At 48.1% G+C, this 23,074-nt stretch overlaps 1 protein-coding gene across 1 annotated transcript in view; it reads left to right on the top strand.

The window, feature by feature from the left end:
• The window catches only part of LOC134029627 (ERC protein 2-like), a 44,294-nt gene extending 21,652 nt beyond the window's left edge, over positions 1-22,642 (top strand). Inside the window, 12 exon segments of the mRNA XM_062473875.1 lie at positions 367-534; positions 1,104-1,241; positions 2,510-2,650; positions 3,425-3,565; positions 5,231-5,266; positions 7,203-7,408; positions 16,055-16,178; positions 16,602-16,762; positions 18,140-18,287; positions 19,856-20,824; positions 21,896-21,964; positions 22,516-22,642. Coding sequence (XP_062329859.1) covers positions 367-534; positions 1,104-1,241; positions 2,510-2,650; positions 3,425-3,565; positions 5,231-5,266; positions 7,203-7,408; positions 16,055-16,178; positions 16,602-16,762; positions 18,140-18,287; positions 19,856-20,824; positions 21,896-21,922 — 2,259 coding nt within the window. The 3' untranslated portion in view covers positions 21,923-21,964; positions 22,516-22,642.
• Positions 22,643-23,074: the final 432 nt, after the last annotated feature.

The raw sequence follows: 23,074 nt of genomic DNA, 5'->3' as shown, positions 1-23,074 counted from the left end.
GCATAGGTCAATGATCATAAACAGTCATAAAAATAATAAAAAACCTCAAAACATTGCGGGTATCCAAAACATGAAGCATACATTGTGAAAAGCTATGTGATGTGTGTGTGTGGGAGTCAGGTGGCTGAGCGGTTAGAGAATCGGGCTAGTAATCATAAGGTCGCTGGTTTGATTCCCGTGTCAAATGACGTTGTGTCCTTTGGCAAGGCACTTCACCCTACTTGTCTCGGGGGGAATGTCCCTGTACTTACTGTAAGTCGCTCTGGATAAGAGCGTCTGCTAAATGACTAAATGTGTGTCTGTGGTGTGTGTGTGGTGTCTGTGTGTCTGTGGTGTGTGTGTGTGTGGTGTGTGTCCGTCCCTCAGGTGGACGCTCTGCGCCTGCGTCTGGAGGAGAAGGAGTCGTTCCTAAACAAGAAGACCAAGCAGCTGCAGGAGCTGACGGAGGAGAAGGGCTCCCTGGCCGGGGAGATCCGGGACATGAAAGACATGCTGGAGGTCAAGGAGAGGAAGATCAACGTCCTGCAGAAGAAGGTGAACGTCCTTCCTAACCTGACGTGTTCACATCGACTGTTCTTTATCTTGGATGTGTTCAGAATAAAGTTTGAGGCGATCGGACTGTGATTCCCTGGCTGTAGTGTAGGTTATAAACACACACATGCTCTTCATCACCGTGACCTCTACTCTCCCTCCCTCTCTCTCTCTCCATCTCTCTCTCTGTTTCTGCTTCTCTCTCTCCTGTTCTCTCTCTGTTTCTCTCCGTCTTTACACTCCTATTTTTTTAATCTTAACTTCCTCATCTTTACCTTCATATCTGTTTCTTTCTGTCACATGCTGTTTGGAGGGAGTTGAAATCTTTCCTGAACATCAGGTGCTCAGGGCTGTAAACCGTGAAAGGCCTGAACAGGAAATGAGTTGTGTTCCAGAAACTGATTGACAGCGGAGGAAACCAATCCTATGGATCCGGCCAAACTATATGTTTATGTGCAGTTTTGACCTCACGGTGTATATCCCTGACTCCCCCCCTCCCAAACCACCATGCTTGTCCTGACCTCCGACCCTGGTCCTGACCTCCGACCCTGGTCCTGACCTCTGCCCCCCAGATTGAGAACTTGCAGGAGCAGCTGAGGGACAAGGACAAGCAGCTGTGCAGTCTGAAGGACCGGGTCAAGTCCCTGCAGACAGACTCCAGCAACACGGACACGGCCCTGGCCACCCTGGAGGAGGCTCTGTCTGAGAAGGTGCTACCCGCAGCTGCAGCTCTCAGAGCACCAGAGGATGTACTGCTGAACTTACACTACAGCAGCATTAGGACAGGATTTGTGCTACACATGGGCGAGTTGTCGTATGTTTTCTCAAAAGCCCTGAATCTGAAGCTTACACAAGCCAGGCTTGTTACTTTCTTGTCTCTGCTTCACTCTAATTGGTTTTAGGCTTCTATGTTCTCCTCTCCCCTCTCCTTTCACTTTCACAAGTTTTGAAAGGTTGTTAATTTTCCGCAAAAAGTTTTGGAATGTTGAAGAAGTATTTTGCCCAAAAAGTTTTGATAAAAGTTTTTATAGGTTTAAAATAAAATCCCCCAAAAGTAGATAGGTTGAAAAAGTATTTTCTCCTAAATAATTTGAAAAATAAGTACTCTATTGTACTCTGCTCTGCTTTACTCTACTTAGTTTTATGCTTCGATGTTCTCCTCTTTCCTCTCCTTTCCTTTAAAAAATAAAGTTTGGAAAGGTTGAAAAAATATTTTCCCCAAAAAGTTTCCCAAAAAAGTTTTGAAAGGTCGAAAAAGTATTTTCACAAAAAACTTTTTCGAGCTACATCGACAATTACGAAGGTAAGGCTTATTAACTCACACAGTACGAGTAGCTAGCTATCACTAGCTGGCTATCACTAACTAGCTATCGAACGGATTTGAGCAGTGACATTAGCTAGCTAGGCTAGACTCAATCATCTGATTATCAGCCTGCTTGCTAGTTGTTAATGTTAACAGATTAATAATTGGTCGCAATAAGGTAACGAACGTACAAATTGATGTATGACTGCACAGAATAACAATATGAGTCCAACGTAATGTTTATATTACATAAAGCAATTTTTTAAAATGTTATGCTCAAATTAATGCAATGAAATGTGCCTTGCGCACTCGCATGAACTGTGTAAGTCCCTTTCTAAACTCAAAATAAAAACAGGTCCTAGGTTGGGGCTAAACCGTGAATGTTGACAACATCTGGCTCCGCCCCTGGTGCTACAGTTACTTTTGATTGGTGAGTCATTTAGCCAATGCTTTTAAGCAAAATATAAATAGTGCATGAAGAGAAGATCAAGGATCTGAAGTGCAGAGCTCGACAGTGTTTTGGTGGTCAGAGTCAAGGAACGGTCTGAATGTAGCCTACTGCCAACATCACAAAGTTACCTCAGCCACCAGGGACGGTGAGCAATGGTGTTAATGCATTTGTGCGTGTGCATGTGTGCTTGCGTGTGTGTGTGTGTGTGTTTGTGTGTGTGTCAGGAGAGGATAATCGAGCGACTGAAGGACCAGAGAGAGAGGGAGGACAGAGAGAGGCTGGATGAAGTTGAATCCTACAAGAAGGAAAACAAGGACCTCAAGGAAAAAGTCAACACTCTGCAGGTGGAGTTAACAGAGAAGGAGGTTAGTCGTGTGAGTGTGTGTGTATTTTCGGCGTCCTTAACATCTAAAGGGTGTATGCATGTTTTTTAAAGCTCAGTTTTGTGTGTGGGTGCTTGGTATGTGTGTGTGTGTGTTTTGCGTTTTAGTGCTCCACTTAAATATTTTCCTTTGGCCATTCTGCACTATGCCATATAGCAGTGACTGATGAAAATGATTGTCTGACATGATTTGACCAGAAGCAGCTGATTGGACAGATGTGACCCGAATAACATCTACCCAATCATCTGCTTTTTATTTGTTTTTATTTTCTTATGGGCCAATTAGCGTCTTTATGTTGTTCGCGCTAAAGTACATTTAAAATATTAAAAAACAATCCGGCCAATCCGGGGCTCCCTGCACACGCGGGGCCCCTAGGCTACAGCCTAGGCAAGCCTGTGCATTAATCCGCGCCTGCTAAGAGCACTATAATTTCAGCTACTAAAACGAATATTCTACTTCTACTACTTCTACAGTTTAACAGTTCAGCTTTCAGCTTCTCCCGCATTGTATTTCAGCTCTTAGCATTGTTAGATGATGCAGTTCAGTTTCCACACTGCCTCTTTTGTGTGACTTTTTTGAAATTCCTTTCAGCTTGCGGGTATTTTCTAATTTCTGTATTTTCAGCAATTAAAAAATAATAATTTCAGCTTTCAGCATTCCAACGCATTTTCTGCAGGAAATGCACTTTCTAGTTACTGTAAGTCGCTCTGGATAAGAGCGTCTGCTAAATGACTAAAATGTAAATGTGTGCTCCAGTCCAGCCTGATAGACCTGAAGGAGCATGCCTCGTCGCTGGCTTCCTCTGGGCTGAAGAAGGACTCCAAGCTGAAGACCCTGGAGATTGCAATCGAGCAGAAAAAGGAGGAGTGCAGCAAGCTGGAGACACAGCTGCAGAAGGTGGGTGTGTCCTCAGCTACGCCCCTAACCCTAACCCTCCAGAACACTGCAGGTCGACTACAGAACAGGGCAGGTAGACTACAGAACAGGGCAGGTAGACTACAGAACAGGGCAGGTAGACTACAGAACACTGCAGGTAGACTACAGAACAGGGCAGGTAGACTCCAGAACACTTCAGGTAGACTCCAGAACACTGCAGGTAGACTACAGAACACTGCAGGTAGACTATACAACACTGCAGGTAGACTATACTATAGAACACTGCAGGTAGACTCCAGAACACTGCAGATAGACTACAGAACACTGCAGGTAGACTACAGAACAGGGCAGGTAAACTACAGAACACTGCATGTAGACTACAGAACACTGCAGGTAGACTCCAGAACACTGCAGATAGACTACAGAACACTGCAGATAGACTAGTACCTCCAGAACACTGCATCTAGACTGAAGCAGGTGGATCTTGAGGTTAGAGGTCGACTGAGGAAGACGTAGTGGTGATTGTGGTGGTTTCCAATGAGAAGTTTACAGTAACTGAATTTGAACAATTTACCAGTGTTATTTCTGCTATGACATAGAAGGAAAGTTCCGAAAGAAATGATCTTATCGACCTGTTGATTTCTAGGCTCATTTGACTGACTGGTAAAGTTAATTTCCTGGATGGTTTGAGTTTCGACACTTTAATCCCTGCATGCTGCTGAACTTAGTTTGAGAGCATGAGTCATGTCCTTCATGGCAGATATTAAGACTTTATCTTACAGCCTCATTTGAAATATTGTTGGCCGCTCTCAAAAGAATAAGTGATTAGAATCTTTTGGTAACAATTCAATGCCAAATTATACAAAGTTTAGTTGCATCAGTGATTTATTTACTGTTAATTATGGGCTGTGAACTTAAGTCTCTCAGGACTGAATCCTTGTTTTCCTGATCATACCAGCACCCCATCTTCACCCAATGTGCTGTTCGGTTTCACGCTGTTTAAAGTACAATTGTTGTTTAAATATTGTGAAAAACCAAAACAATATAGTAATTGTTCCTAATACTTACCAACATGCAGGGGGTCAGATGGCTGAGCGGTTAGGGATTTGGGCTATTAATCAGAAGGTTGCCGGTTCAATTCTGGCTGTGCAAAATGACGTTGTGTCCTTGGGCAAGGCAGTTCACCCTACTTGCCTTGGGAGAATGTCCATGTACTTACTGTAAGTCACTGGATAAGAGCGTCAGCTAAATGACTAAATGTAAATCTAATGTAACATGCTGTAATGAAATTAACATAATGTGAAAACAGAATTGAAGAAAAGTATAAAACTTAATATCTGCGTTCATGACATGTGTGCTGAGGAGATGGTCCTGTCTCCTGTCATACCGTCTCTGCCCCGGGGGAGTTAAATCCCCCCCGGTCTCCCCCTGATCCCCCCCTGCCCCCGTCCCCCTCCTTCCCCCTGCCCCCGTCCCCCCCCTTTCCCCAGCAGTCCCCCCAGGAACATGTCAACCTGTCTGCTGTCTGACCTTCCTTTAACATGTACCATGTAACACATCTACTTCTGCCCTGATCCCACTAACGCTACAGTACATGCTAACAATCCTTTCCTTGGGTCTGCCCCCTCCCTCCATCCCTCCATCCCTCCTTTCTTTCCCCCTCTCCCCCACACCTTTACTATGTAGCAAGCTGAGCAGCTTTTCAGTCAGATGAACAACCCTGTAAGTGTTCCTCCCCAGCTGTCTGTGGTCGTATTAAAGCATGAGGATCGTGTCTGGCTCCTGGAGTGTTTGTAACGTGATGGTGTGGTTCTCACGGCCCGACGCTCTGACACCTACATGCATGCTGGTCTTGGCACTCTGCAGGCCCCTGTTAGACCTGCTCAGCACACATAGACACGGTTAGCATTAGCATTGTTAGCGTTAGCATTCTATAAGACAAGACATGGTTAGCATTAGCATCGTTAGCGTTAGCTTTTCTTTATCAAGGAAAATTTGTTTGAGCTATACCTATAGCTCTATAGAGCTATACCTATATCATGAGTTGTAGCTTGTGATGTTAATTAGGAATTTTTGGATTGAGTGTAATCTTTTTTAACCCTTGTGTTATCTTCGGGTCATTCTGACCCATCAGTCATTGTGACCCACCGTCGTATTGCGACAAATTTACTGCATACAAAAACAAAGTGAAGCATTTTCTTTTAACCCCCCACATTGCAAAGGTTAAAAGAATATTATTTTAATTTGTTTTTGTATTGGGTAAAATTGGGTAAACACAACGATGGTTCGTTATGAACCTTTGGGTCATGGGACCCGAAGGTAGCACAAGGGTTAATTCTCCCCAACAGACAGTGCTGGCCATATCACTGAGGGATGACATTTGTGTACTTTTGTTGTGGTTATAGAAGAATTTGTTTTTGAAAATTTTAGCTGCTTAGCTCTTTGTGATAGAGAAATGCCGAAGCTTTTGGGAGAAAGAGTTCTTAATCAGAATAATATTTTCATTTATATACAGTATAGTATTGTGTATATAAGAAAAGATCTGCTGTGTTATCTCCAGCATGACAATCTTACAGGATATATATCCTCAGCCATTAGATGTGTGACCACCATGACTGTGTTCCCCATGCTTCTGATATGTAGCTTTGTGTTGCCGTGGTGAAGCGGTACGACCTGCTCTGGAGGACAGGAGGCATATAGAATGTTCTCCTGTCAGGGTCCTGCATGGGTGTGGCTCTACACTGCATGCCATCCAGTCACTGTGCCACGCTTGACTGTGTGTGTGTGTGTGTGGTCACTGTGTCATGCTTGAATGTGTGTGTGTGGTCACTGTGTCACGCTTGAATGTGTGTGTGTGTGTGGTCACTGTGTCACGCTTGAATGTGTGTGTGTGGTCACTGTGTCACGCTTGAGTGTGTGTGTATGTGGTCACTGTCATGCTTGCTTGTGTGTGGTCACTGTCATGCTTGAGTGTGTGTGTGTGTGGTCACTATCATGCTTGAATGTGTGTGGTCAGTGTGTTGTGTCGTAGGTGAGGTCCCTGTGAGGGTGGGTGTGGTCAGTGTGGTGGTGGGTGTGGTCAGTGTGGTGGTGTGTGTGGTCAGTGTGATGGTTACTGTGGTGGGGGTTGTGGTCAGTGTGGTGGTGGGTGTGGCTAGTGTGGTGGTGGGTGTGGCTAGTGTGGTGGTGGGTGTGGCTAGTGTGGTGGTGAAGCTCCGCCTCTCATGCTGCGTCATGTTGCCCTAGATCCTCATGGATGATGTGTTTAAATGATGTTGAAATGTTCTAAATGGGTTTTCGACTTGTTCTGGGGTGATGGTAAGAAGATGAAGTGTTGATCTACTCTGACAAACTGATAGTTTGTAAAATACTGTAATATAAAATGAACACATCAAGAGTACAGATATAAGATATTTTGTGTTGGTATCATCAATGCGCTCAGACACATGCACAAACACATACTGGCACACCACACACACACACTTGCAGCAGTGGTAGCCTCAGAGGGCTGGTAATGGGATGAATAAAAGGTCTGTTAAACGTAATGAGCCAGCGACCGTGATGATGCTCCTGTTCTCTCACAGCTCACAACACACATTCACTGACTACAACTGTGTGTGTGTGTGTATATGTGTGTGTGTGTGTGTGTGTGTGACAGCAGAAGGCCCACGAGGTGGAGCAGCAGGTGGGGTCCCGGGGGGCACCAGAGTACGGGGAGCGGGTGAAGCAGCTGGAGAAGGAGCTATCCTTCTACAAGGACGAGTCAGGCAAGGCTCAGGCGGAGGTGGAGAGACTGCTGGACATCCTGAGGGAGGTGGAGACAGAGAAGAATGACAAGGACAAGAAGATTGCAGAGCTGGAGAGGTGGGGGAGTCCTCATGTACCTACATGTGGAACCATCTTTCATTTAGAATGTGTTTTAAATTGTAAATGTGCTTCTCCTCTGACTTCTCATATTCCTGAAAACGTCTCGAATGATTCGAGAGATGTAGGTTTGGGGGCTGATTCTCCATGCTGTACACATGGAAGCAAACCGTTCATCTTGATTCTAGGTTTGTTTGGCGGTCTTCATAGCCTGTGCTTTCTTAGTATCCCTGAACACGCACTGCCCAGAAAGGTCACTTCAACAGCCGTTCACAGCCTGAAGTACTAGTTTGGTCACAGCAAACAAAGGTCTTTTGGACGAACGTGTCTGAAGAGTGTTGTGTAATTAGTTTATCTCCGTCCCCTTGATCTTGCCGCTCTCATCGAGAAGTACCTTATTAGCGTTCTGCGGATTGATAAACGACCCCTGTGTGGTGAGTCTGTGTGAACGCTTCCCAGACCCCCCCCCCCACCGCTGTAGTTATTCTTTAATTCATTATTTAATCTTCACACTTAGTCTTGAGATTTTTGAGGCTGTAGTAGCCAACCTCTTTTAAGGAAAGTTTATTTTGTACATTAAGAAAACAGAGACCCAACATTAGGAGTGTTTGTGTGTGAGCATGCACCCAGGATGGGTCCAGATGCAGGACTGCTGCACCTGGTGCCCCCTGCAGGAACAGAGAGGTGCTGCACTCTAGTGTGTCCACTGTGTCCAGCAGCTGTGTTTAATCAACTCTGTGTTTCTGTCCTTCTTTGCCATCCTCGTCCAAATGTTCCTCTTTTCCTGTCTCCCTGTTTACATCTCACCCTCCTGTATCCTGTCTCCCTGTTTACATCTCACCCTCCTGTATCCTGTCTCCCTGTTTACATCTCACCCTCCTGTATCCTGTCTCCCTGTTTACATCTCACCCTCCTGTATCCTGTCTCCCTGTTTACATCTCACCCTCCTGTATCCTGTCTCCCTGTTTACATCTCACCCTCCTGTATCCTGTCTCCCTGTTTACATCTCACCCTCCTGTATCCTGTCTCCCTGTTTACATCTCACCCTCCTGTATCCTGTCTCCCTGTTTACATCTCACCCTCCTGTATCCTGTCTCCCTGTTTACATCTCACCCTCCTGTATCCTGTCTCCCTGTTTACATCTCACCCTCCTGTATCCTGTCTCCCTGTTTACATCTCACCCTCCTGTATCCTGTCTCCCTGTTTACATCTCACCCTCCTGTATCCTGTCTCCCTGTTTACATCTCACCCTCCTGTATCCTGTCTCCCTGTTTACATCTCACCCTCCTGTATCCTGTCTCCCTGTTTACATCTCACCCTCCTGTATCCTGTCTCCCTGTTTACATCTCACCCTCCTGTATCCTGTCTCCCTGTTTACATCTCACCCTCCTGTATCCTGTCTCCCTGTTTACATCTCACCCTCCTGTATCCTGTCTCCCTGTTTACATCTCACCCTCCTGTATCCTGTCTCCCTGTTTACATCTCACCCTCCTGTATCCTGTCTCCCTGTTTACATCTCACCCTCCTGTATCCTGTCTCCCTGTTTACATCTCACCCTCCTGTATCCTGTCTCCCTGTTTACATCTCACCCTCCTGTATCCTGTCTCCCTGTTTACATCTCACCCTCCTGTATCCTGTCTCCCTGTTTACATCTCACCCTCCTGTATCCTGTCTCCCTGTTTACATCTCACCCTCCTGTATCCTGTCTCCCTGTTTACATCTCACCCTCCTGTATCCTGTCTCCCTGTTTACATCTCACCCTCCTGTATCCTGTCTCCCTGTTTACATCTCACCCTCCTGTATCCTGTCTCCCTGTTTACATCTCACCCTCCTGTATCCTGTCTCCCTGTTTACATCTCACCCTCCTGTATCCTGTCTCCCTGTTTACATCTCACCCTCCTGTATCCTGTCTCCCTGTTTACATCTCACCCTCCTGTATCCTGTCTCCCTGTTTACATCTCACCCTCCTGTATCCTGTCTCCCTGTTTACATCTCACCCTCCTGTATCCTGTCTCCCTGTTTACATCTCACCCTCCTGTATCCTGTCTCCCTGTTTACATCTCACCCTCCTGTATCCTGTCTCCCTGTTTACATCTCACCCTCCTGTATCCTGTCTCCCTGTTTACATCTCACCCTCCTGTATCCTGTCTCCCTGTTTACATCTCACCCTCCTGTATCCTGTCTCCCTGTTTACATCTCACCCTCCTGTATCCTGTCTCCCTGTTTACATCTCACCCTCCTGTATCCTGTCTCCCTGTTTACATCTCACCCTCCTGTATCCTGTCTCCCTGTTTACATCGCACCCTCCTGTATCCTGTCTCCCTGTTTACATCGCACCCTCCTGTATCCTGTCTCCCTGTTTACATCTCACCCTCCTGTATCCTGTCTCCCTGTTTACATCGCACCCTCCTGTATCCTGTCTCCCTGTTTACATCGCACCCTCCTGTATCCTGTCTCCCTGTTTACATCTCACCCTCCTGTATCCTGTCTCCCTGTTTACATCTCACCCTCCTGTATCCTGTCTCCCTGTTTACATCTCACCCTCCTGTATCCTGTCTCCCTGTTTACATCTCACCCTCCTGTATCCTGTCTCCCTGTTTACATCTCACCCTCCTGTATCCTGTCTCCCTGTTTACATCTCACCCTCCTGTATCCTGTCTCCCTGTTTACATCTCACCCTCCTGTATCCTGTCTCCCTGTTTACATCTCACCCTCCTGTATCCTGTCTCCCTGTTTACATCTCACCCTCCTGTATCCTGTCTCCCTGTTTACATCTCACCCTCCTGTATCCTGTCTCCCTGTTTACATCTCACCCTCCTGTATCCTGTCTCCCTGTTTACATCTCACCCTCCTGTATCCTGTCTCCCTGTTTACATCTCACCCTCCTGTATCCTGTCTCCCTGTTTACATCTCACCCTCCTGTATCCTGTCTCCCTGTTTACATCTCACCCTCCTGTATCCTGTCTCCCTGTTTACATCTCACCCTCCTGTATCCTGTCTCCCTGTTTACATCTCACCCTCCTGTATCCTGTCTCCCTGTTTACATCTCACCCTCCTGTATCCTGTCTCCCTGTTTACATCTCACCCTCCTGTATCCTGTCTCCCTGTTTACATCTCACCCTCCTGTATCCTGTCTCCCTGTTTACATCTCACCCTCCTGTATCCTGTCTCCCTGTTTACATCTCACCCTCCTGTATCCTGTCTCCCTGTTTACATCTCACCCTCCTCTATCCTGTCTCCCTGTTTACATCTCACCCTCCTCTATCCTGTCTCCCTGTTTACATCTCACCCTCCTCTATCCTGTCTCCCTGTTTACATATCACCCTCCACCTCCTGCTATCTTTCCCTGCTTGTTACCTGTTCTGTCCTTCCTCTTCCTCAACCACTCTTCACTCCTTTCTGTCCACCTTCTCCCCCCCCCCCCTCTCCCCACCCCTCTTCCCGGTGGGCCGCTCCCCCCTCCTCCAGCCCCCCCCTCTCTGCCCCTCACCCCCTCCCCCGTCCTGGAGGCAGGGCCCCCCCTGACCCCGCCCCCCAGCAAATAGGGGGGATGGTTTGGGACTTCCTGGGAAAGTGAGTGCTCTGCCCCCTGGATCTTCAGCTGGGCTGCCTGGTCCCCTAGAGTCTGACTGGCCCAGTGACCGCATCTCTGCCTGTCTGCCTGTCTGTCTGCCTGCCTGCCTGTCTGTCTGTCTGCCTGACCCATCTGCCTTCCTGCCTGACCTGTCTGCCTGCCTGACCTGTCTGCCTGCCTGACCTGTCTGTTTACCTGGGTCTGTCTGTCTGCTTGTCTGCCTTACCCTGTCTGCGATCTCTTGATAAGGAGATCGCTGGATCACACCAAGTCTAGTGAATGTCTGCATTCATTCATTAATCATTTCAGTGCGAGTCACTGAATGTGTGCAAGTGACTGTGTAACTGCACCTGAATAGTTCTGAGAGCATGTTGTGTTGTGGCCTTCTTCTGAGTGTAGCTGCTTCTCTGTGTAACATAAGGAATGAGTCATCTGAGATGATCTGAGATGATCTGAGATGATCTGAGATGATCTGAGATGCTTCAAGCATCAAAGGTCTAAAAGGAATGTGTCCCTTTATGACCATGAACTAGAGGAACTAGAGGAATGAACTAGAGCAGGGGTAACCAAACTTTTTTCTGCGAGGGACAAATAATTTTTCCTTTCTTTAATGTGGGGCTGGGTCGGTCTGTAACAGAAAATAACATGGGCCGGATTTTCTTGCTGGCTCGTGTGCACCTGCTCGATCACTATGGAACATTATGTTGAATGTACCATTCTGTTGGTGGGTGACTCTAACAAATGATTTGTTTACGTTAATATTTATAGTTAATAACGAAGGGAAATTTTAATAGGTAATAACTAAGGGAAATTTTAGTTTGAAAGCCAACCTTCATTATCAAATACAGATATGATATTATTAAAACATATAGGCCTATTTAAAATTTAATTTTCTAAATATGTCTGGCATTGTTCAGAGGGCCGGTCCAAATGTGTGGGCGGGCCATAGTCTGCGTGCAGAGCATAGTTTGGGGACCCCTGAACTAGAGGAATGCTGGGTGTGATGTGACTGTTTGTCACCTGTGCTGTGCTGAACACAGTTAGAACTCCAGCTATACACATGAAACACAGACATATTACTGTACCCTCCTGTGGGTGTCTACTCCATCTCAGTTGTAACAAATGTGGTTTAGCTTGTTATACAGCTGTTTACACACACCAGTTTTCTTCTGTGTGTTTTTGTGTGCTGGCTGTTTGATGTTGCTTTCATGATGTGGGAAGGTCTTATCTTTAGAGAGCTGAATCCTCCTCCCTCCTGCTCCCTCTCCTCCCTCCTGCTCCCTCTCCTCCTCCCTCCTGCTCCCTCTCCTCCCTCCTGCTCCCTCTCCTCCTCCCTCCTGCTCCCTCTCCTCCTCCCTCCTGCTCCCTCTCCTCCCTCCTGCTCCCTCTCCTCCTCCCTCCTCCCTCTCCTCCCTCCTGCTCCCTCTCCTCCCTCCTGCTCCCTCTCCTCCTCCCTCCTGCTCCCTCTCCTCCTCCCTCTCCTCCCTCTTCTCCTCCCTCCTGCTCCCTCTCCTCCTCCCTCCTGCTCCCTCTCCTCCTCCCTCTCCTCCTCCCTCCTCCCTCCTGCTCCCTATCCTCCTCCCTCCTGCTCCCTCTCCTCCTCCCTCCTGCTCCCTCTCCTGCTCCCTCTCCTCCTCCCTCCTGCTCCCTATCCTCCTCCCTCCTGCTCCCTATCCTCCTCCCTCCTGCTCGCTCTCCTCCTCCCTCTCCTCCCTCCTGCTCCCTCTCCTCCCTCCTGCTCCCTCTCCTCCTCCCTCCTCCTCCCTCTCCTCCTCCCTCCTCCTCCCTCTCCTCCTCCCTCCTGCTCCCTCTCCTCCTCCCTCCTGCTCCCTCCTCCCTCCTGCTCCCTCTCCTCCTGCTCCCTCTCCTCCTCCCTCCTCCCTTCTGCTCCCTCTCCTCCCTCCTGCTCCCTCTCCTCCCTCCTGCTCCCTGCTCCCTCTCCTCCTCCCTCCTCCTCCCTCTCCTCCTCCTCCTGTCAGTTAACCTAGACAGGAACATTCCTATCCAAACCTCTGGAGCATCTACAGATCAAGCATCAAATAAACAGGATCCATGTTGGCTCAAATCAGAAGCCAGTATTAGTTTCAAACTCATCCACACCCTCACCTTCACACCTAACCTTAGCCTCACCTCGCCCCTCTCCCTCCTTCCACCCTCCTGTTCTCCCCATCTTGCTGTACCAGATGTTAAAGGAATGTGCTCAGTCTTAGCGGGCCTACATGCTGAGAGGGGTTAGACTAGGTAGGGCTCAGTCTGAACTGAATCAGGGAGTTCAGGAGGTGTGTGTGTTTGTAGTCCCTCCCTGCCTCCCTCCCTGCCTCCCTTCCTGCCTCCCTCCCTGCCTCCCTCTGTTCTCGCTTTTTCCTGTCTTGATGGTCCTATTGCCTAAAAGTGAGACAGTAGTCTCTCTTTTTCTGTCTCTCTCTGTCTCACCTTTGCTCAACCCCCCCTCCCCTCCCCCCTCCTGTCTGGGCTGGCTGGACCCCCCGCCCGTATGACTGCATGTAGAAACACCCCCCTCTCCCTTGGTTCTACACACGCCACACACGCGCTACACACACACACCAAACACACGCCACACACATGCTACACACACACGCCACACACACGCTACACACACGCCACACACACGCCACACACACGCCACACACACGCCACACACGCTACACACACACGCCACACACACGCCACACACACGCCACACACACACGCCACACACACGCCACACACACACCACACACACGCCACACACACGCCACACACACGCTACACACACACGCCACACACACGCCACACACACACCACACACACGCTACACACACACGCCACACACACGCTACACACACGCTACACACACGCTACAAGCTCCCTTGCTGTCAGCTTGAGGAGGAGAGTCACAGGGTCTCCCGCTGGCTGCTTCATGCACAAATTACCAGGGGGTCCAGTAGAAATACTGAAATACTGCAGTATGAGACTGTTCCTCTGTTCCGCTCCCCTGGCCGGCTGCTGCGGGTGAAGCGCCTGATCCCTGTATGATGAGCATCACGTCACGGCTGATCCCTGTATGATGAGCATCACGTCACGGCTGATCCCTGTATGATGAGCATCACGTCACGGCTGATCCCTGTATGATGAGCATCACGTCACGGCTGATCCCTGTATGATGAGCATCACGTCACGGCTGATCCCTGTATGATGAGCATCACGTCACGGCTGATCCCTGTATGATGAGCATCACGTCACGGCTGATCCCTGTATGATGAGCATCACGTCACGGCTGATCCCTGTATGATGAGCATCACGTCACGGCTGATCCCTGTATGATGAGCATCATGTCACGACTGATCCCTGTATGATGAGCTTCACGTCACGGCTGATCCCTGTATGATGAGCATCACGTCACGCCTGATCCCTGTATGATGAGCATCATGTCACGGCTGATCCCTGTATGATGAGCATCACGTCACGGCTGATCCCTGTATGATGAGCATCATGTCACGGCTGATCCCTGTATGATGAGCATCACGTCACGCCTGATCCCTGTATGATGAGCATCACGTCACGGCTGATCCCTGTATGATGAGCATCACGTCACGGCTGATCCCTGTATGATGAGCATCACGTCACGGCTGATCCCTGTATGATGAGCATCACGTCACGGCTGATCCCTGTATGATGAGCATCACGTCACGGCTGATCCCTGTATGATGAGCATCACGTCACGGCTGATCCCTGTATGATGAGCTTCACGTCACGGCTGATCCCTGTATGATGAGCATCACGTCACGACTGATCCCTGTATGATGAGCTTCACGTCACGGCTGATCCCTGTATGATGAGCATCATGTCACGCCTGATCCCTGTATGATGAGCTTCACGTCACGGCTGATCCCTGTATGATGAGCATCACGTCACGGCTGATCCCTGTATGATGAGCATCACGTCACGGCTGATCCCTGTATGATGAGCTTCACGTCACGGCTGATCCCTGTATGATGAGCATCACGTCACGGCTGATCCCTGTATGATGAGCATCACGTCACGGCTGATCCCTGTATGATGAGCATCACGTCACGGCTGATCCCTGTATGATGAGCTTCACGTCACGGCTGATCCCTGTATGATGAGCATCACGTCACGGCTGATCCCTGTATGATGAGCATCACGTCACGGCTGATCCCTGTATGATGAGCATCATGTCACGGCTGGGCCCAGATTGCTGGACAGGCTGGTGTTTTGTGGGTCTTCTTTTTGTTGTTTCTGTCCAAGTTCTAATGTCTGTTTGTTTCTTGTATTTGCTATTTCTTCCTCTTGTCCTACCATTCCTCCTCCTCCTATCCTTCGTCTGAAGCCTTGCTCCCAGGTAAGGAGCGTTTTTTCACCATGACGACTGACCCTATCATGACCCCTGACCCCAGCATGACCCCTCCACCCGAGCATAACACCCTGACCCCAGTATAACCACTGATCCCTTAACCCTAAATCCATCTCCCTCCACCTCTACCTCATTTTCTGTGCCAACTACAAAAAAGATGACACACAAAACAGGAAAGTCTGAACGCTTTTTATACAGGATAAAGAGTTACATCTTTAACTTTTCTAACAGTGAACTTGAAGGTTGCATGCAGGGTGCAAATTATGGGGGGGTCTGACTCCCCTAATTAAGACTTGGACCCCCCCAAAAGAGATAAAAACAACAGGTCGGGGGGTCGATACACGCCCTGGAGAAGAAGTTGACCCCCCCGATTGTCATTGTATAATTCACACTCTGGTTGCATGGCTCATGTCATCTTCAGCTCATTTGTCTGTTTTACATCCAATAACATCATTCTAAATCAAACTTTTTTTAACAAAAGCATTATTTTTTTCAATCTTGAATTCCAGTTTCCATAGTTTTGTACACAGGTTGTATGAGGTTGTGACTGTAAGGACAGGATGAATGACTGACACATTCCTCATCATTACACTAACAGGACTGTGCAGAGAGCTAACCCAAAGAGAGAGGATGGTGTGAGGTCAGATTGAGAATAAATGTATTATCCGGAAAGCATTTAATTTGTTTGTTTTCACAGGCAAGGCAAGGACCAAGTAACCAAGAAGGGTCCAAACATCAAGCTGGGGCCTCAAGTGGAAAAGAAAATCATAGGTCAAGACCCTCGCAAGGACAACACCATGGATAGTAGCCAACACGTGAAGGTGTGTTTGAGTGGGGATGCAGTTTGAGAGAGCCAGGAGAGAGGGTGTGGTAGTGTGGAGACAGTTGTTGCATGTTGAGGTAGGGCTGGATGATAAAACCATGTCGGTCCGCTACCTACATAAACGCCACACGAACAGCCTATTCTCCTACGACTACTCCCGGACCACACACAGCTAGTTAGCTAACTTCTACTACCGGGCCATACACAGCTAGCTAGCTAACTTCTACTTCCGGACCACACACAGCTAGCTAGCTAATTTCTACTACCGGGCCATACACAGCTAGCTAACTTCTACTCCCGGACCACACACAGCTAGCTAGCTAACTTCTATTACCGGGCTACACACAGATGGATAACTGTGTGTGTGTCTGCGTGCATGTGTGTGTCTATGTGTGTCTGCGTGCATGTGTGTGTGTTCCAGCTGGAGGAGTTGATGAACACGCTGGAGAGGACCAGGCAGGAGCTGGAGGCCACCAAACAGCGTCTCTCCTCCACGCAGCAGTCCCTGCACGAGCGGGATGGACACCTGACCAACCTGAGGCAGGAACGCAGGAAACAGCTGGAGGAGATCCTGGAGATGAAGTGAGTCCATCTTGGGCGGGATGACGACAAATGGCACCACTACTTTTTATTTACGGCCGCATCCTCAAAAAAGGTCAGATAGCTGAGCAGTTGGGGAATCGGGCTATTAATCAGAAGGTTGCCGGTTCGGTTTGATTCTTGGCCGTGAAAAATGATCTTGTGTCCTGAAGGATTTAAATAATTTGTGTCCAATTCCAATATGTAATGATAGTATTCAATGACACAAGTCTGTGTTCTAGAAAGAGTGGTCTGGAGTCGCAGAGGTCTGATAATATCAGCTTTAATGCAGCAGTTGGAAATCAACAAGTACAGAGCTCTGGGGTTGTCTACGTTTTCCTACCCGCAACAGAGTTTGGGTTGGTTCACGAAGTCCAACTCACTATCTGTCCCTGCCCCAGCATATATTATACAGTGCAGTAAAACAAAAAACACAAGAAGAGGGTTGAGCTTGTTCTCCTGTGAAGCAGGGAGTTCTTGCCGACGCGTCCCACCTGCTCGGGTGCCGTCTCCACCCGGTTTCAAGGTTGTTTCTGAAAATGAAGAGATAGAGACACAAAATACAACCTTTTTCCCAAACTGTGGTCGAGAATCGTCTGTATTGTTCCTCTCTCTCCGCCCGCACCCCTGACTCCCCCCGCCCTGTGTGAGTCACAATGTTTAAGCCTGAGCACACTTCTAAGTTTATAAGACAGAACTTTAATAAGCACAATGCATAACTTTAATAAACACAATATATTCTTTAGTCCTTGGACAAGGCACTTCACCCTACTTGCCTCGGGGGGTATTGTCCCTGTACTTACTGTAAGTCGCTCTGGATAAGAGCATCTGCTAAATGTACAGTACCAGTCAAAAGTTTGGACACATTTTCCCATTCAATTGAATCAGTAATTCAAATTACTATTTTTTTCTCTAATTTTTTTTTTTACTTTAATCTTGCAAATGCGTGACTTTATAATCTCGGAGAAACTCAGAGTTTCTTCCCCCGATAAATTACTAGTTTTTTTCTTGCAAATTTACGACTTTAATCTTGGAAATTCAGACTTTTTTCTTCGCAAATGTACAATTTCTTTCTCTGAATATAACCCCCCCTCTTACCTACAATGGCCCTAATACGCCGTTGTAGATATAGACTTGCTTTTACCCTATTATTTACCGATTTTAGTGGATTTTTTTGTTCTGTTTGCTTTGATTAAGTCGATCAGTGTACATGTACTTTAACTTATACTCTTGTACTAACTGGTGTCTTTACTGTGACCTATATTGTGTTTTCTCTTTGTGTTAACAATATAGCTGGTTGTAGGTTTCGGTTTTTGCTGTGCTAGGCCAGCTATATTACTGTGTTTATGCTAAGCTAACTCGTTATTCTGTGTTCCCCAGGCAGCAAGCCTTGCTGGCAGCCATCAGTGAGAAGGATGCTAATATTGCCCTGCTGGAGCTGTCTGCTTCCAACAAGAAGAAGAGCCAGGAGGAGGTGCTAGGGCTGAAGAGGGAGAAGGACAGACTGATGCACCAGCTCAAACAACAGGTAACAACTAGCTCTCTGCCTTGTGACTGTGCTGTGACTACCCTTACAAAAAATATGTATATTAAAGTATACTATAAGTATACTAAAATGGATAGTACACTTTCAGTTCACTTTTGATATACTTTTAAGAAGTATGCTTACAAAATAGTTCCCTTTTGATATACTTTTAAGAAGTATGCTTAGAAAATAGTTCACTTTTGATATACTTTTAAGTATGCTTAGAAAATAGTTCACTTTTGATATACTTTTAAGAAGTATGCTTAGAAAATACTTCACTTTTGATATACTTTTAAGAAGTATGCTTAAAAAAATGGTATACATTTCTTCTGGAGTAGGATGTACGTTTTCTTTTATTATACAGCAAAAACAGTCAAAATACTTTTACTTTTAAGTACATTACAAGTTACATTTTTTAGATCCATCTTGTATATTCTAATTATTCATGTCTAGGAGAATCTATTATGCATTGCACATTGAATCTTTTTTGTTACTGAAGCTGTAACCTTAATTACTGCCAAAACATTTTAAAGCCCTATACTCTTATACTATACTAATAATTATCAATTGGAGTATTATGAAAAAAACGAAAAAGCAATTTGAAAAAGAAGCAGACAGAAGGGTGGCATTATGCATTTGAAGGTTATACTGTCAAACTGACTGAAGAACAAAATAACGACGTGAAAAAATGAAGATAGCGTGGCTCATTGGCTTGTCAATTCCCATGATGCAAGGCGGTAAATAGAGTGTTGTTGATACATTTTTTTACGCGTCTGCTTAGAATCTGTAGTGTTTTGTTGCATGGGAATTGTCATTGTTGTGCTGGTTTACCATTGAAACCATGAGTTAAATGACTATTACGTTTGATAAGAGGAGCTGGATTATTACAATGTGAAACCATACGCAGTAATTTGCTTCTTTCATCTGATAATCTGCAGCGTCACTTGGCGAGGGCCCCAGTTCTCCTCAAGTGACGCAAGATCGGTGGCGTTTGAGGGGCCCCTAAACATTTAAATATATTAGTAAATGATAGTTAATGGACATTTATTAAGTTAACTTCTTGAAGTACTTACATTAATTGAAAGTGCACTTGAAAGTATTCCAAAGTATACTTTTAAGTACTTTAGGAAGTATACTCCATAAACTAAAAGTGCACTACACAGCTACTTTAAAATATTCAATAGTGAACTTACAACACACTATAACTGTACTTTAAAGTGTACTAAATAAACTAAAAAGTGGGACAATTCAGTTTACTTAGTATAAAAATAGTATATAAATAAGTACACTGCTAGTATACTTTAAGTGCCATGATAATAGTATACTTTTTATACTTAAGTATACTTACAAATTAAACTTGAAGTATACTTTTTTTGTACGGGTAGGACTGTCTCTGTTCGTCCTAGTTGTTTGCTAGCTAGCTAACTATCTCTGTTAGTTGGCTAACAACCAGGAATATCTCTGTGCTGTTAGTTAGCTAACAGCTAGGACTATATGTGATGTTACCTACAGTGCTGTACTTGCAGCCAGTATTTGCGTGGCTAAACCAATATTCCTCCTCCGGACCACAGACCCAGAGCAGGATGAAGCTGATCGCTGACAACTATGAGGATGACCACTACCACCCCCACTCTGCCCCCCAGCCCTCCCACCCCCAGCCCTCCCAGCCCCAGTACCCCCAGCCCCAGCAGCAGCCCCCATATCCTCACGCCCCCCACCCTGGACACCCCCAGGCCCCGTCCCAGCACCCCCACCCTGGACACCCCCAGGCCCCGTCCCAGCACCCCCACCCTGGACACCCCCAGGCCCCGTCCCAACATCCCCACCCTGGACACCCCCAGGCCCCGTCCCAGCACCCCCACCCTGGACACCCCCAGGCCCCGTCCCAGCACCCCCACCCTGGACACCCCCAGGCCCCGTCCCAGCACCCCCACCCTGGACACCCCCAGGCCCCGTCCCAACACCCCCACCCTGGACACCCCCAGGCCCCGTCCCAACACCCCCACCCTGGACATCCCCAGGCCCCGTCCCAACACCCCCACCCTGGACACCCCCAGGCCCCGTCCCAACACCCCCACCCTGGACACCCCCAGGCCCCGTCCCAGCACCCCCACCCTGGACACCCCCAGGCCCCGTCCCAACACCCCCACCCTGGACACCCCCAGGCCCCGTCCCAACATCCCCACCCTGGACACCCCCAGGCCCCTCCCCAGCACCAACATGGAGGGCCCAGACCACAGCAGCCTCACCCTCAACAACAGCACCCCCAACAACACCCTCAACAGCACCCTCACCCCCAGCAACACCCCCAACAACACCCTCACCCCCAACAGCACCCCCATCCTCAACACCCTCACCCCCAACAGCACCCCCATCCTCAACAGCAGCATCCGCACGGGCCGCCTCAGCAGGGCCCGCATCCCCACCACCCCCCTCACGGACCTCCTCACTCTCAGCAACCACGCCACCCACCCCCCCATCACCGAGGAGGCCCCGCCCGAGGACCCCCCCACGCAGGGCATCGCCCCTCCCCTGACCAGGTAAGCTCTCATCCCTCCCCTGACCAGGTAAGCTCTCATCCCTCCCCTGACCAGGCAAGCTCTCATCCCTCCCCTGACCAGGTAAGCTCTCATCCCTCCCCTGACCAGGTAAGCTCTCATCCCTCCCCTGACCAGGTAAGCTCTCATCCCTCCCCTGACCAGGTAAGCTCTCATCCCTCCCCTGACCAGGTAAGCTCTCATCCCTCCCCTGACCAGGTAAGCTCTCATCCCTCCCCTGACCAGGTAAGCTCTCATCCCTCCCCTGACCAGGTAAGCTCTCATCCCTCCCCTGACCAGGTAAGCTCTCATCCCTCCCCTGACCAGGTAAGCTCTCATCCCTCCCCTGACCAGGTAAGCTCTCATCCCTCCCCTGACCAGGTAAGCTCTCATCCCTCCCCTGACCAGGTAAGCTCTCATCCCTCCCCTGACCAGGCAAGCTCTCATCCCTCCCCTGACCAGGCAAGCTCTCATCCCTCCCCTGACCAGGTAAGCTCTCATCCCTCCCCTGACCAGGTAAGCTCTCATCCCTCCCCTGACCAGGTAAGCTCTCATCCCTCCCCTGACCAGGCAAGCTCTCATCCCTCCCCTGACCAGGTAAGCTCTCATCCCTCCCCTGACCAGGCAAGCTCTCATCCCTCCCCTGACCAGGTAAGCTCTCATCCCTCCCCTGACCAGGTAAGCTCTCATCCCTCCCCTGACCAGGTAAGCTCTCATCCCTCCCCTGACCAGGCAAGCTCTCATCCCATCTGTAACCTCTTCCTCCCTTTGTCATGTTGTAGGTCTAATTGAAGGGTGATTGTATTTCGGCATACGTACAGTTGGCTATTAAAATCTATGCATATCTGTGTGTCTCCACACTCCTGTATCGCTTTTCCTCATTCAGACCCGCTCAAATACATACTTATAAAACACAAATATAAAACATTTGTTGGACTGAAAACTAAACTAACACTTTGTTTTCCCTCAATCTGCTTTTTATTTATTTAAATTTGAACTTGGATCTTCTACTAATTCCAGTAACATTCTGCTTTTTACTAAACGCTGCCCCCTGCTGCTGTGCTGTAACACTAGGATGATGAGGAGGGGATCTGGGCGTAATCCTTGTCTATGACAACTAAAGCTTTGATGTTGTTCTGAGGGGTGAGCTGTCTTTTCCTGCATTCATGTTTCTGACCTACCCCCAGATATCCTTGTCTCTCTCTGTGTCTCTCTGTCTGTGTCTCTCTCCATATCTCTGTGTCTCTCTTTCAATCTCTTTCACTAACTCACCCTCTCTGTGTGTAATAGGCTTTTTACTATTCTTCAAGATAACAGTATCTCCCTCCCTCCCTCCTCTCCTCTCCCTTCCCTCCCTCCCTCCCTCCCTCCTCTCCTCTCCTCTCCCCCCCTTCCCTCCCTCCCCCCCCCTCTCTCTCTCTCTCTCTCTCTCTCTCTCTCTCTCTCTCTCTCTCTCTCTCTCTCTCTCTCTCTCTCTCTCTCTCTCTCTCTCTCTCTCTCTCTCTCTCTCTCTCTCTCTCTCTCTCTCTCTCTCTCTCTCTCTCTCTCTCTCTCTCTCTCTCTCTCTCTCTCTCTCTCTCTCTCTCTCTCTCCCCCCCTTCTCTCTCTCTCTCTCTCTCTCTCTCTCCTCCGTCTCTCTCTCTCTCTCTCTCTCCTCCGTCTCTCTCTCTCTCTCTCTCCTCCGTCTCGTGCAGATGATTCATTCACCACTGGAGCAGCGCAGGCATGCCATGATGCTGAAACACATCGAGTACCTGACCAAGTCTTTGTTTGTTAATTCCACACTCTACATTGGGGCCTTTATCTTTACTGAGGAGGAGGAGGAGGAGAGGGGGCGGGGGGGGCTCAGGCAGGAGTGCTGGGCGAAGAGTCTGACCGCTGAGCAGGTACAATGAACTTCTTTGGTGGAATATCAAAAGTTGTGCTTCCTGTTTTATCTCCTTCTCAACACACATTAGATTGCAGGAATGTCAAATACATATCTCCAATTAGAAATGTTAATAAGGAAGGATATTGAGATTTGGGGCAAGATACATTGATGAGGGATGTTATGTCTGACTGTGATGATGTTTATGCCTGACTGTGATCTGATGTCTGACTGTGATGATGTTTATGCCTGACTGTGATCTGATGCCTGACTGTGATCTGATGTCTGACTGTGATGATGTTTATGCCTGACTGTGATCTGATGTCTGACTGTGATGATGTTTATGCCTGACTGTGATCTGATGTCTGACTGTGATGTTGTGTCTG

The sequence above is a fragment of the Osmerus eperlanus genome, chromosome 1 (assembly GCF_963692335.1).
Source record: "Osmerus eperlanus chromosome 1, fOsmEpe2.1, whole genome shotgun sequence".
Classification (NCBI taxonomy): domain Eukaryota; kingdom Metazoa; phylum Chordata; class Actinopteri; order Osmeriformes; family Osmeridae; genus Osmerus; species Osmerus eperlanus.
The sequence above is the reverse complement of the archived record's forward strand: the minus strand, read 5'-3'. Positions and strand labels throughout refer to the sequence as shown.